This window comes from Ascaphus truei, chromosome 3, assembly GCF_040206685.1.
Source record: "Ascaphus truei isolate aAscTru1 chromosome 3, aAscTru1.hap1, whole genome shotgun sequence".
NCBI lineage: Eukaryota > Metazoa > Chordata > Amphibia > Anura > Ascaphidae > Ascaphus > Ascaphus truei.
The window spans coordinates 356,699,374-356,713,148 of record NC_134485.1 but is presented as its reverse complement, the minus strand read 5'-3'; the positions used below and the strand labels follow the sequence as shown (position 1 = coordinate 356,713,148).

Genomic DNA, 13,775 nt, shown 5'->3' with positions numbered 1-13,775 from the left:
AAACAGCAGGAGTGGCCATGTGACCTGTTCTGTAGGCTTAGGACCTTTTTAAATAAAAACTAAAATAAAGTCAATGATATCTCAAAAAATAAAAAATAAATAAAGCTGGTAATCTGCTTTAAAGGGCATCTCATTGAGCTTTGGAAATGGGGCAGCTCTAATATTGCTCGGACATACAGTAAGCAATACAGTGACAAGTCATACTCCTCTACCAGTTTTCCCATTAGTTTTATGATTTAGGTTGCGTTTATGTATATTGTATATGCAAGTCATTAATGAAACATGATATGTAACAAGTACTGCCTTAAAGATTTTTTTTTGCGTCAAAGCCTAAAAATATTATAAGTGTGTGGGGACGGGGCGTGATGTACCTACTGTATAAATGTAAATGTATGCTCTTTAAAAATATCCAAGGAACAGAGCAAAGTTTACTTTTTATTAATGAAAAGTACATAGTAATAGGAATGACCTGAATGTTATTCGTCAAGGTATGCATTTTATGAACCAAGTTAAATGCGGTATTGTATTGATAATATAAGCATTTAATCTTTAGCTGCTCAAATAATCTTCAAAACATTGGTCAACAATTTGCTTCAGTATGTTGTATGGGGGGGGGGGAAGGGGCCATATTTACAGAATATCACTAGGTCACACTCTATTGCTAGAAACAATGTCCATAATGTGCCAGTTTGGGCTTATTTGAAGATCCACCATGTTAACAGCACTCATTCTCTCCGGTTCCGCTCTAGTTGAGGTAGACTTCACTCTCCTTCAGAACATCCTCTTTTTGATGAAAATAATCCCGGAACCACTCTATGTGCTCCTGCTTCTGCTTCACATTAAGATATGGGTTTTTAGAAAGGCCACAGACCACAAGCTCCATGAAGTGCCGAATCGGTCCATGTTTGGGGAAGTCTTCCAAGTACTTGTCCAGGAATATGTGCTCATGAAACTCTACCTTCTGCTCCTCATCAAGACCTGGAATGAAAAAGCGTTGTGTAAAGATTGTGCAAATATAACTTCTGCTCACCAGTTTACTAATTCTGTTGCTAGAATAGTCTCACTCTTCCTTGATTCACCCGCATCCAATAAAAGTCTGCTTTAAACACAGAAATCTACTGCTCTCCTTCAAAGCTCTGCCCTTCTTTACATTTTAAATCTAAATTGCCCTCTGTGTTCCTACACTCTGCTCAAAGCGGTCTCCTTCTCTGTCACACTTTTCTTCTGCACCTTCGCTTAAACCCTCGCTCTCATTGCCACCCTTTTTAACTATTTTCCTGCCAGTGTTGGGCAATGTTTTGCTTTTCCCATTTTAAAAAGGCAATCATTGCAAAATTAGTTGTATTAAACATTATTTTTTTTTTTTTAAATCAGTTCTGTAGCCTTGGATAATAGTTACATTTTTTTTTCTTTTTTTAAATTAAACATTTTTAATGAGTTGTAATTTACAGAGCATCCTCTAATTTCTATAGCAGGTTTTGGCACACTTCCCAGCAGTGCAAGATAATTGCAACACTTTCCTGTTTGTGATAATTTGTTTGTAATTTTCCCAGCAGTTTGAGCTGCAAACGGTAACATAGATGTTACCATAGTAGTATAAGAATACACTGTAGCTGCTGAGTTACATTGATTGAGTGAAACTGAAAGACAGCCATTTAGTGAACCTTGGGAAGCAGGATCTTCGCTATCGATTACAGGAGAACTAATTGATCGGCAGCTGTAATCAAAGGCTGCATATGTTAAAATATTTATACTGTAGTGCCGACGAGTATTCTAAAACAAATCTGGGGCAATCACCAACAAGACCCAGGTACATGCTGGGTACATGCTGCAACATTTCAGTTACATTTCTGCAGACAGACTAATGGCCCATCAGATTAACAGCGGGGGTCCCTGGCAGTCCCATTCAAACTGAATGGGACTGCCAGGGACCCCTGCTGTGTAAGGCATTGTCCCCACTGGCGCTGAGCGCGATCATGCTTGAAAGAGCTCTCCAAGCATGAGCGCCGGGTGTCCTTTAAATTTTTGCAAGCGCTGGGGGGGGGGGGGGAGGGGAGGATGCTGCAGGGGAAGCTGAGCGCGCTGTTAAGTACGTATTTACCTAAGCGCCGATGAGCGTGTGTGCACGCGCATACCCGCGCGCATAGCGTAATCAGGGACTTGCGTATATATATATATATATATATATACACACAAGTCACCTCGCCAAGCGCCGCCCGTTCAGCGCTAGAGGGGACGCAGCCTTAATCCGATGGGCCATTAGTCTCTGCAGAAATGTCACTGAAATGTTTGCAGCATGTACCCAGCATGCACCTGGGGATAGCCCCCCAGATTTTCCAAGGCAAGTTTAAGGCAAGTTTTAGAATACTCGTCGGCGCACCTGTATATATTTATTTAAAGTACCGCTTGAATTGCCTCTTTAAAGGTGCAGTTAAAAAACACCTTTGAAAAGAAGGCATTTCAAGAACATGAAAATAGCAATAAATACACATCCTTCCCAAGAAATGCACCCCATTCTGTGGTATACTGAGCTGTAATTCGCACTTATATTTATTCCTACAGCTTCTGTACGTCTAATCATCCCATTAGATGGTTAACTAGTTGAGAATGGGATTTCAAGTTAATTGTGTTAACACATATTTAATGCTCTTACCGCTGTTATTTTTAATAATGTTCTCACTGTTATATACATGTGTATATGGTTAGAGGCATATCAATAATCATAATCAAAATATATAACACTCCGGTCATATATATTTCGCAATATGTATACATATACATATACACACACACATACACACACACACCTTATGTTTTCCACAAATTATTCTTTGCACCATAATTTAATTGTGTTGTTTTCGCTTCCCTTGTGGAAACATTATTATGTCATATTGTGCTCTCTTGTTTGCATTGTTTTCTTGCACCAAGATGCTCCCCAGGCTCTGCCTTTCTCCACCACTAAAGTACAACTTGACATGGCCAAATATGAACCCCCTGGCAAGTACAGATGTGGCAGATGTTATTCCCTCCGACAAAGGCACAAAACAATGCATTAAGCAACAAGCGTGTTATCTAATTAACCATGATTTTCAATAGCACTGCTGTTAAATAACCCGCCATGTTAATGAAATGCATCACATTACCGGGAGCACTAATGTCTGCTACATCTGTAGGTCGTTGAGTGAGTGGGGACCACTAACGCAGAACTAACTTTCTACGATGAACACCAGCTGATCATAGAGAAGTGTCCCAAATGACCACATATACATTCCTGATTACTGTGTGTCCTCTTATCATTTTCTTCACAGGAACACGCACTCTAACAGTTTACAGAGGCAGAATGGCATTTGGTTCAAGGTTATGTATGTCATGTTAAATATATCAATGCCTTCGAGATTGCAACAATATGGATATTGCAGAACTTGTAGCAGTTTCATTCATTTTTAAAATACAGCCCTAAAGGCCAATACTATCGGTTCATAGCAATGAATGAAAAAGGCACTCTGACCTATAAAGGATTGCACATACAAACACAGAAATATAAAATGGTATAAATCACTCCATCTAATTGGCTTCCTTAAACCACTGTAACCATGTTTCCAAGCAAATCTGCTGCTTTTGTTTCTTTTAAGATCTAGCGAATAGTGCAATCCCATGTAGTCAGCTAGTTGAATGGGATTAGTGTTTGTCAATCAAGTCTTTCTTTTACCCTTATCCACCCCTGTCCTTATCAGAGAAGCAATAAAGATAAAGGGAGGTGGGGGAGGGAGGACTGGCTGTACAAGCACTTGCTGATCACTCAGTGACATCACACAAAAGGGAGCAGCCAGAGGAAATCAAACCCCTCCCAAGTCTAACTTTAATAATCAATTAAAAATACGTTTAGGTGCCAGATTGGAGTAAAAAGGGCACCCCATACCCAGATGACACCTCTTCAACATGCCACAGGAATTAGTACACTTGGTCCAAGGAGGGGCTGCTCCTTTAATATGGGTGTGTCAATTAAGAATATCCTGTAGCTTTAGCCCACCTCATCTTTGTCAAAGAGCCAATAAAGATAAGGGAAGGAGGAAAGAATGAGCTCTGGCTGTGCAAACTCTTGTTAACACAGTCACAAGAGACAAAAGGAAGTAGCCAGTGGAAATCAAACCCTCCCAACGCTCAGCTCCACAGGTTTACACACGAACTTTAAAAATAAAAAAAGAAATTTGCCGTGTTCATTTGTGTAAATTTATACATGATAAAAACCAAGTGTCAGAGTTAATGCTATTTACATTAAATGGTCAGGGCAAATCATCAACTCCCCCCCCCCCCCCCCTTCAGTAACAGATACAAGTCAACTATGCTGGCAAAGTAGAAAGAATTACAATAAGATTAGGGTGAACTGGCTACCTCATCTACTCACAACATTCAACACAATATTATACAGTAATAAAACAAAGACGTCATTTCCAAAGAACTGTGATTATTTACATAATCTAACCACGTGTCCAGGTTAAACGTGCAATTCTGACAGTGTGTGTGTGTGTGTGTGTGTGTGTGTGTGTGTGTGTGTGTGTGTGTGTGTGTACCCCTCATTAAACTGAAATAAAAAAGAATCATCTGATTCGACCTGCCATATTGTTCTATCCCAGGCGGCAGGTGTTTTCAGAGGCACTTTAACCCAGTTATAGAAGTTTGAAGCGTTTGGGAGTGTACAGTATATCTTTTTATGTAGGCAGTATTTCACCTATAAGGCAATGTAAAGTGTCACAGTCACTTTATTTGCACTCAGGAAGCAAAGTCAGTAGGAGCTTTTAGGCAATGATTCACTGTAATGTTTACAATGACTGTTTAGAATGAGCATAACACCACCAAAGGTAAATTCTGATTCACACAAATGGCTTGCACTTACCAGCTTCATTGTCAATTGGAAAAGTCCAAAGTTTCCCCTCTTTAGTCCACTGAATCATCTCCTCGAACCCATTTCGTGGCGGTTGCTCACTAGTGGCTGCTATTTGATTAGCCAGTTCCAAATCCCACAGGGTAGGATACAACTCTAAAGATTTACAAGATGAAAACGTAAGTAAGGAGAACAAAAAGTGGTACAAACAAGAACGTAAAACCTTATCTGTAAGTGAAAGACAGATTTGTGCTAAAATTCAAGCTAAGTCAAGAGGAGAGGGAACACAGGGGGGCTGATATGTGTGACCGACATTTCTAAGGCTGCGGCCCCGCTGGCGCTGACCGCGCTCATGCTTTAGAGCGGTGACATCACCAGCTCTGCAAGCATGAGCGCTCGGCTGTCCTAGCTACATCGCAAGTGCGCGCAGGGCGTTGCAGGCAAGCTAAGCGCGCTCGAAAGTCAGTTTTTTTTTGTTTATCTAAGCGCCGAGCGCGGGTGAGTGTGTGTGCCCGCACGCACAGCATGAGCGTGGATGTGACGATCCACATTGACTGAGGTAAGTGCGCCAAGCGCGCTCAGCGCCAGTGGGGACTCAGCCTTATACAAATCAGTTCTCTGAAATGACTAGACAGAGTCGCTTGTTGTAGACAGAATAAATGTAATATGTATATTTTGATTTATATAGCGCCATTTATGTACACAGCGCTTCACAGCAGTAATATACGTGACATAATATAACACATAATTGGAATAAGCGCTTCAGACATAAAAGTAACATTAGTAAAAAGGAGTCCCTGCCCCGAAGAGCTTACAATCGAAGTGGTAAGTGGTAAGAACGTACAGAGACAGTAGGAGGGTGTTCTGGTGCATCTGCAAGAGGTCAAGGTTGATGTATGAGGTGTACAGTATCAGCCACGGAGCTACCCATATGCTTCGTTAAAGAGGTGGGTTTAGAATGGGTCTTCAAAAGGTGGATAGAGACGGTGCTAGTTCAATATTGACGGCAAGGGCATTCCAGAAGTGTGGGGCAGTGAGTGAGATAGGTTTAAGGCACCTGAGGGGTAGATTGTAGACAACCTTGAGCAGAAGGCAAGAGTCGGGGAGGTGTATAGCGAGAAATTAGGGCTGAGATTTAAGGAGGGACAGAAAAGTGTATGGCCTTAAAAGTGAGGAGGAGAAATGTGTGTGAGATACGGGATTTGATAGTAAGCCAGGAGAGGGATTTCAGCAGGGGAGACGCTGAGACAGATTTAGGTGAGAGTAATGTTGTAATTCAAGCAGCAGTGTTTAAGATAGATTGTTGGATAGACAGATGAGAAGCAGTAATGCCGGACAGCGGGTTACAATAGTCGAGACGGGAGAGAATGAGGGCCTGCGTAAGTTTTAGCAATAGAGCGACAGAGGAAAGGCTTAGTTCTGCAATGTTGCGGAGGAAAAAACGTCAGGCTTTAGCTGCATTTTGAATACGAGAGAGCGTGAGAAAGGAGTCAAATGTGACCCCATAGGCAGCGTGCTTGTGATACTGGGTGTATGGTAGTGCTGCCAACAGTAATGTAGAAAGTGGGAGATGGGGCAGTCTTCGGAGGAAGTATGAGGAGCTCCGTTTATGACATGTTAAGTTTGAGTAGGCGGAGAGCCATCCAGGATGATATAGCGGATAGACATTCAGAAACTTTAGTCTGTACAGCAGGTGCAAGGTCCGGGATTGAAAAGTAAATGTGTGTCACCAGCATAAAGGTGATACTTGAACCCAAGAGATGTGATAAGGTCACCAAGAGAAAGTGTGTAAAGGGAAAAGAGAAGAGGTCCCAGGACAGACCTCTGAGGTACCCCATCGGAGAGATTGATAGACAAGAAGGAGGTGTTAGCAAACGAAACACTGAAAGTATGATGGGAGAGGTACAGATGCAGCGCTATGGTCAGTCGTGTGGCTGCGAGAATGGTCTGGTCAACCGCGTGCAATGCCTTGACAGTCCGCGGCGCACCGCATAGCAGTTGGTAATGGCCCATCAGGATTAATACAGCAGGGGTCTCTACATCTGAATGGGAATCGTGCTGTGTGAATCCTACCACGATGTATGTATTTTATTCAGTGCTTGTTTTTTTATTTGTAGCATGCCATTTCATTGCCATTGTGGCAATTAATGCGCATATTGTGGGCATGGTTTACTACTGTGGCAATCAATGGGTAGAGGGGGTGTGGTGTGGGTAGTTGCCCCAAAGATGGTGGTTAGGCCTCCAGGGTGGGTAGCGGGAGGGGGTGGAGGGGATTAACCCCTTAATTATCATAGTGATTAATAACCACTGCGGTAACCTTCTCGGTAACCCGCAACCTTCCTAGTAGGATTAACCACCCACGCTGGGGCAACTACCCCCTTCACCCACCCATTCTACCCCCAATAAAACAGGTACTCTGGCTTAACCCCTTCATTGCCTTAGGGGCTAGCCAATGAAGCTGCTTTTATGTTATTTTGATAGTGTTGAAGTAGGGGGGTCTCCGGAGCTGAACCGCATTAATTTCAGCCTCGGGGACCCACTGCTTCCCGATTTACAGGCCCCATTACGGGGTGCCAGTATCTCCCTGCATTGTTTAAATGTCCCTGTCACTTGGGCAGTGATGCGGGAGAATTTAAACATGGTGGGGATACCGGCACCCCATAATGGGGCCTGTAACTCAGGAAGCAGGGAGTGAGCAGTGCGGAAGCCAGATTCTAGAGGATCTAGGAGAGAATAGGAGGTGAGAAAATGGGGCAAGCGAGATAAAACAAGGCATTCAATGAGTTTAGAGGCAAAAGGCAGGAGGAAGACAGGGTGATAGAGAGACAGGTAGGGTTAAGCTTGCTGTTTTTGAGTAATGGTATAACTGTTGCATGTTTGAAGGAGGGAAAGCTACTGGAGTGCACGGAGGAGTTGAAAATGTGTGAGTGTAGGGATTAGAATAGGAGCAGGTTTGAGGCGATGGAAGGGAATGGGGTCAAGAGGGCGAGTAACAAGAGGGAGAAGAGGAGATCAGTAGCGACACATCCTCCTCTGTGCCAGTGGAAAAAGAGTTGAGGAAGGCAGGAGGAGAGTTAGGAAGAGGTGTAGAATGTGAGGAGGATACAGAAGGGATGTCTTGACATATGGAATCCACCTTTCTCTTCAAATAGTCAGCAACGTGCTGAAGTGAGATGGAGGAAGAAAAACAGGTAACAGATGGTGGTCTGAGTAGAGAGTCAAAGACAGAATAGAGTCAGCATGGGTTAGACTTTTGCGTGTTGATTAGTGAACAAAAGTAGGGTTGTTTAGCCTGGGAGAGGGCAGAGTTAAAATAGGATAGGATAAATTTGTAGTGAAGGAAGTCTGCAAGAGTGTGAGATTTCCTCCAGAGGAACGAGTGTAGGAACGCAGAATGTATGTGTGGCAGTTTGACCAGGGTCTGGGGTTAGAAGGGCGAGGACGGCAGAGAGAAAGAGGGGCATGAAGATCAAGAGGTGAGGATAGGGCAGAGTTGTAGTCCCTGACCAGGTTGTCAGTCTGGAGCAGAGGGGAGAGAGTAGCGCAAAGTGGATTCACAAGCTGGTAGGTTATTAGTGCGCAGGTTTCTGCAGAAACGAGGAGCAGATGGAGCAGTCCATTGGTGAAGGCCAAAAGATGAGGTTAGAGAAAGCGGGAATCCCGAGGGAGAGAAGGGTCATCAATATGGCAGTGTAAGTCCCCAAGGAGAAGAACAGAGGAGTCTTGGAGAGCCAGGATTCAAAGTGTGAGAGACAGACAGAAAGGGGATGAGTAGAGGTAGGTGGGCGATAGATTACTGCCACATGGAGAGGTAGAGGACAAAAAAACTGGACAGTGTGAGCCTCAAAGGAGGGAACAGAAAGAGAGGGAGGAATAGGAAGGGTTCGGTAACAACAGATAGAGTGGAGGAGCCCCACGCCTCCCCCCCTGCCTTCAGGGCGTGGAGCATGGGAGAAAGAAAGGCCACCATAAGAGAGGGCAGCTTCCAGTGCCGAGTCAGACTGGGTGAGCCAAGTCTCAGTTATAGCAAAGAGAAGCAGAGAGTGAGAGAAAAAGAAGTCATGCACAGAGAGGAACTTGTTGGAAAGGGCGCAGGCTTTCCAAAGGGCACAGGAGAAAGGGAGAGAGGTTGGCAGGGGATGGGTATGAGGTTAGAGAGGTTGGCACCAGAAGGAGTAGAAGATGCCTTTGAGCATGTAGCTATAAGGTAGGGACCAGGATTGGGAGAGATATCCTCAGAAGCAAGGAGGAGACGCATGGCATGAAAGAAAATGTGCAAGGAGGATTTATAAGGGTGTGTTTTTTTGCAGGGTGTATAGCTGTGTAGTGTCAGAGGGCGCAGATAGGAAAGGAGTTCATGTGGACTGAGAAGTAGAGAAGGAAGGAGAAATGGAGTTGATTCTGGTCTAGAGAGAATGCATCTTTAACATAGGAGTTTCTGGGGGTTTCAAAACCCCCTGGGGAAAAAATGATGGGCTGTGTGAGTTAATATCCCTCATTCCAAGTCACATTCCTCAACCCGATTTTTGAACAACCTTTTCAAAATACTTGCCTTCTCAGTGATCCAAGTTGCCAGTGTCAAATACTGAGACATAATGATTTTCACAGATTTCTTATCCAATGCCAACTTTTTTTTTTTTTGCTTTGGATAAGACTGAAGTCATGTAATTTCCCCTACAAAGATGCCTCTGTGAAATACCGCAGTGGGTGTGGCAGTTTGTGAAAAGTACGTTTCTTCTGACTTTAGTGCTATGTTACACAGCAAGCTGCTTCTTGTACAAAAAAGCACCACAAAATGTACAGCACAGTCCTTACAGCACAGAATCAAATCAATAGCCTGCGTGTGTTGTGGCAAGGTCCTAATGCCACCAGAGTGCCAACTCAAAATGACGTTACCCCAACATCATGAGGCACTCAAAGGGTGAAGTATTTTTTCATGTATTTTCTGGACTACATGGTTTGACTTCCTTCCTTGCAAAGAAAGATTGTTAATAATTTACTGTATTGGCTCCCACATCCATGTATGTGGTCACTGAAGGAGCACTCTCTCACATTTTTCCCGAGTCCACCCAACCCGGACTCTGGATCCTGGTCCCTTGAGAAAGCATGTGGCCACCGTGAATCAAACTCTTTGTCTCCAATGTGACAATGCCACTCATAACTTCACTAGTGGTGTCCTGGTGTTATTTCCAATGGACTACATTGTTTAACAAAATATATGATCGTGTAATAACTAAGGCTATGCAAATGTAGTTTGGACAACATTTTTTGCACAATTGGCTTTGAGTATACCATGTTCTCAGGGAACAAAACGTCTGTTCCCGTTTTAGGTAACATCACATTATGTGCCCTGATGTAATGGAGCTTTCTGCATCTGGGCCCAAAAGAGAAACTATTAGTGAAGGGAAAGTTACAGTCTAATGGATGTGTACACCACAGAAAACAAGCGTGATACACACCTGGGAAGAGTCCCCATATTCAATACAAAGGGAAACCTAGCAATGCACAATTAACGAAACATTAATATTTCGTAAACCAAGTTATTGCTTCCATAGCTGTGCACTACCCTGCTTCTCACTATGCTGAATGAGTTGGTCTATTTTGAAGCAAAAATAGCATGAGGATTAACACAGAAATACTGTTATCATTCAGTAAACTTGCTCATTACCGAAAGCGGAAATAGCCTAACCTACTGGTTTAAAATAGTATAAATGGCACCAAGCTTTACATTTACTGGCTTACAATTAAATGTTGTATGAGAGAGAAAAAAAATCCTCATACATTTCACGCTATTGCACCTTGAAAATCTAACCGAAAGAATAGTCTGCGAAATGATGGTGTGTCTAGACTTTGGCATTTAAATTCGGGCAAATTATATTTCCAGTTTTAAAAAATTGTTTACCCTATACTTTTCTGAGAATCCGAGAAAATTTGTTACAGAAGCGTTTTAACAGCAGTCAGAAGGCTGTAATTGCCAGAAATAAAAATTTCAAGCAGGCCACTGCTAGACCAATAAAAATGACTCGGTCTTGTGTATTAACACTATCCACATGGGAAATGGGAGAGCAAAGTTTCATCCTCGGGGAAGAGTCCTGATAATTAGGACAGCACATTGCTAGAGACATGAAAAGTTTTCGCAGCACTTCCTAAACAATGCAGAATTGACCCTTGGTCTAAATTTGCACCAGACCCAGAAATAAGCCTATTTATATATTCAAATTAATTTACTCCACATTTCAGGTATCTCTCCATGTGTTGTATAGAGGAGTGTTTTGGGAGGTATAGCGTTCAAGGAGTACTCTACTAAAGCGGGCTCTTCTCTTCTGCCCTGTATGTGTCTGTCTCTCGCTATTGCTTCATGTTCTGAAACGTCACAAAATCCTGCAGAATCTAGGAGTGAATTCACTATTTATTTTTTTTAGAATGTGGCAAAATCTCTCATGAAAGTGAAATAAAAAATAAAAAAAATGGTTTGCGAACACAGTTTCGTACATTTTTACACATTGCTCTTGAATACGATAGGTCCGCCACTGGGCTTACGAAAAAAAAAGTTACTCAAGTTTAATGAGAGATCGTAGTTTCAGTCCCACTCCGGACCTTTATCAAGTCCAGTGGAGTGTGTAAGTGGGACCGAAACTTCGATCTGTCATTCACATAACTTTGTTTGTATAAGTGCAGTTGAGTGCCTACCTATTTTTGTATTAAGTGTGATCCTCTCTTGTTTTGGATGTTTGAGCACACGTGGCAGATTCAACTGTGAGTGCTCCAATTCTCTCTTGATGCACACTGCTCTTTACATGATCCATTTTGTTAAATATAAAATGCTTACATGCCTTCTAGTGACCTCCAAGCTGCCATACTCTGTGCATTGCTCCATGTTGCGTTTTAAACAGGAGGATTATTCCACTGCTCCCATATGTACACGCAACATCTCATCTACTTTAAATGAATTAATACCGATTCCTGTTCAACACTGTCCACTATAATAAACCTAATCCGGATGGTTCATGCCTTTTTTTCATATATTTTTTAAAAGGAATTTCTATGTTCCCTTTTCCTTATATAAACACAGGGCAATTATTTACCAGATTTGTTACTGCTAATGTTAAGAAAAGTATTTAAACAATGCAATAAAAAAAGTATAAAATAAGCTGATAACATAGAAAATGTATTCCTTCAATAGTTATTTTTAAATGAATGTGTATATAGCCTTGTATATCATAAGTAGCGCAGATGCCTCCTGGCTTCATATAATAAAACGGCCTGGATTGTATCTGTATGCAAGGTAATGTTTTTGTTTTACATTTATTCTCCGTTATAACACATACAGTGGTTTGTCAAAGTATTCAACCCCCTGCAAACGTTTCAAATTTTGTTGGCACCTGAGCATACTCCATGGCGCTGTCAAATTATACTGTAGAATCTACAAAAACAACTCCAAAGTGCTAAAAAGATAGAAAATGCATATAGAATATACAAAAGAAAAAAATATTAATCAGTTGCATAAGTATTCAACCCCTACTGCAGCCCTAAACCAGCTCCGGTGCAAAGGAATTGTTAGAAAGGTCGCAAAATTAGTGAAATGGTTTCAGCCAGAGTGTAATCAAAGTGGTTTAACTTGTAGATCATTTCCCTCAGGTATACAGGCATACCCCACTTTAAGGACACTCACTTTAAGTACACTCGCGAGTAAGTACATATCGCCCAATAGGCAAACGGCAGCTCACGCATGCGCCTGTCATAACGTCCTGAACAGCAATACCAGCTCCCTACCTGTCCCGAAGCTGTGCGCAAGCGGGGAGACTATAGAGCCTGTTACAAATGCGTTATTTACATCAGTTATGCATGTATATGACAATTGCAGTACAGTACTTGCATCGATAAGTGGGAAAAGGTAGTGCTTCACTTTAAGTACATTTTCGCTTTACATACATGCTCCGGTCCCATTGCGTACGTTAATGCGGGGTATGCCTGTATAAAGACTTTCAAGATGCAACTCTCATAGTGACCCAACAAAGCTACCATGAAAACGAATGAGCTTTCAAAACAGGCGTAACGGGTTTTCTGGACTAGCCTGAGCCACCCAATCTCATATTGGCCCCTGTGGTCTAACCAGTCCCCCTTACAGTGTGATGTCTGGTAGTGCACCTGTTGGCAACAGGACTCCTGAGTCTCCCGCATGATGGTGTGTGGGGATTTGCCAACCCAGACAGGCAACTGAGGTAGTGTGCTGAGTCCTACCTATATCCAGTGCAGCGCCTCCACCTCATCAGGATCCCTTCTGTCGCTTGGGGATGGTCCTGGTGAGGAACTCATCCGTGGTGCCCCTCTCGGTGTAATGACTCCACACTTACACACGAGAGTATCTTTAATCAGGAACATCTTTATTGACGGTTGTGGGCTAACTGCCTCTCACAGTGATCTTCTAGCCATACAATTATTCAGCTGCTTCCCTATGAAAGGTATATCTCTGTCTTTGATTTGGGGATTCCCTATCCCCGCAGGGATGTCTTTCCTGTGCCAGGTCCCTGGTCACAGTCTCATCACTTTGCAGTGTCTAACTACACCAACTACTTTTACTCCTTGCATAACATTGCAGAACCGAACCTTCCCCCAACTTTTGAGCAGCGCTGTGCCTTATATCGTCAGGGGGCGGGCACATCTCTGATGTCACTAAGGGTGGACTCAGAGTATGTAGCCACTCCCATCCTCACATAGGGCACCTCACCAGGGTGTGAGGGCAAACCTCCATGATTACTACTGGCATGCCCACAACTTACCAGGCCTTACTGTCAATAGGATAGATGACTGTTAGCCATTTTACAGCATGGCTACACAGGGATAAAGTAGTAGGGAGGCATAGAGTAGGGGAAGGGTACAAGAAAATTTCAAA

General features: G+C 42.8%; 1 protein-coding gene across 2 annotated transcripts in view; it reads right to left on the bottom strand.

Annotated features, from left to right (window-relative positions):
* Positions 1-415: 415 nt before the first annotated feature.
* The window catches only part of MRPS31 (mitochondrial ribosomal protein S31), a 37,204-nt gene continuing 23,844 nt past the window's right edge, over positions 416-13,775 (bottom strand). For both annotated transcript variants that reach the window (XM_075592024.1, XM_075592022.1), the window contains exons 3-4: positions 4,895-5,038; positions 416-978 (exon numbers count right to left, since the gene is read on the bottom strand). In XM_075592024.1, coding sequence (XP_075448139.1) covers positions 746-978; positions 4,895-5,038 — 377 coding nt within the window. In that variant the 3' untranslated portion in view covers positions 416-745. The remainder of the gene's footprint in view (positions 979-4,894; positions 5,039-13,775) is intronic.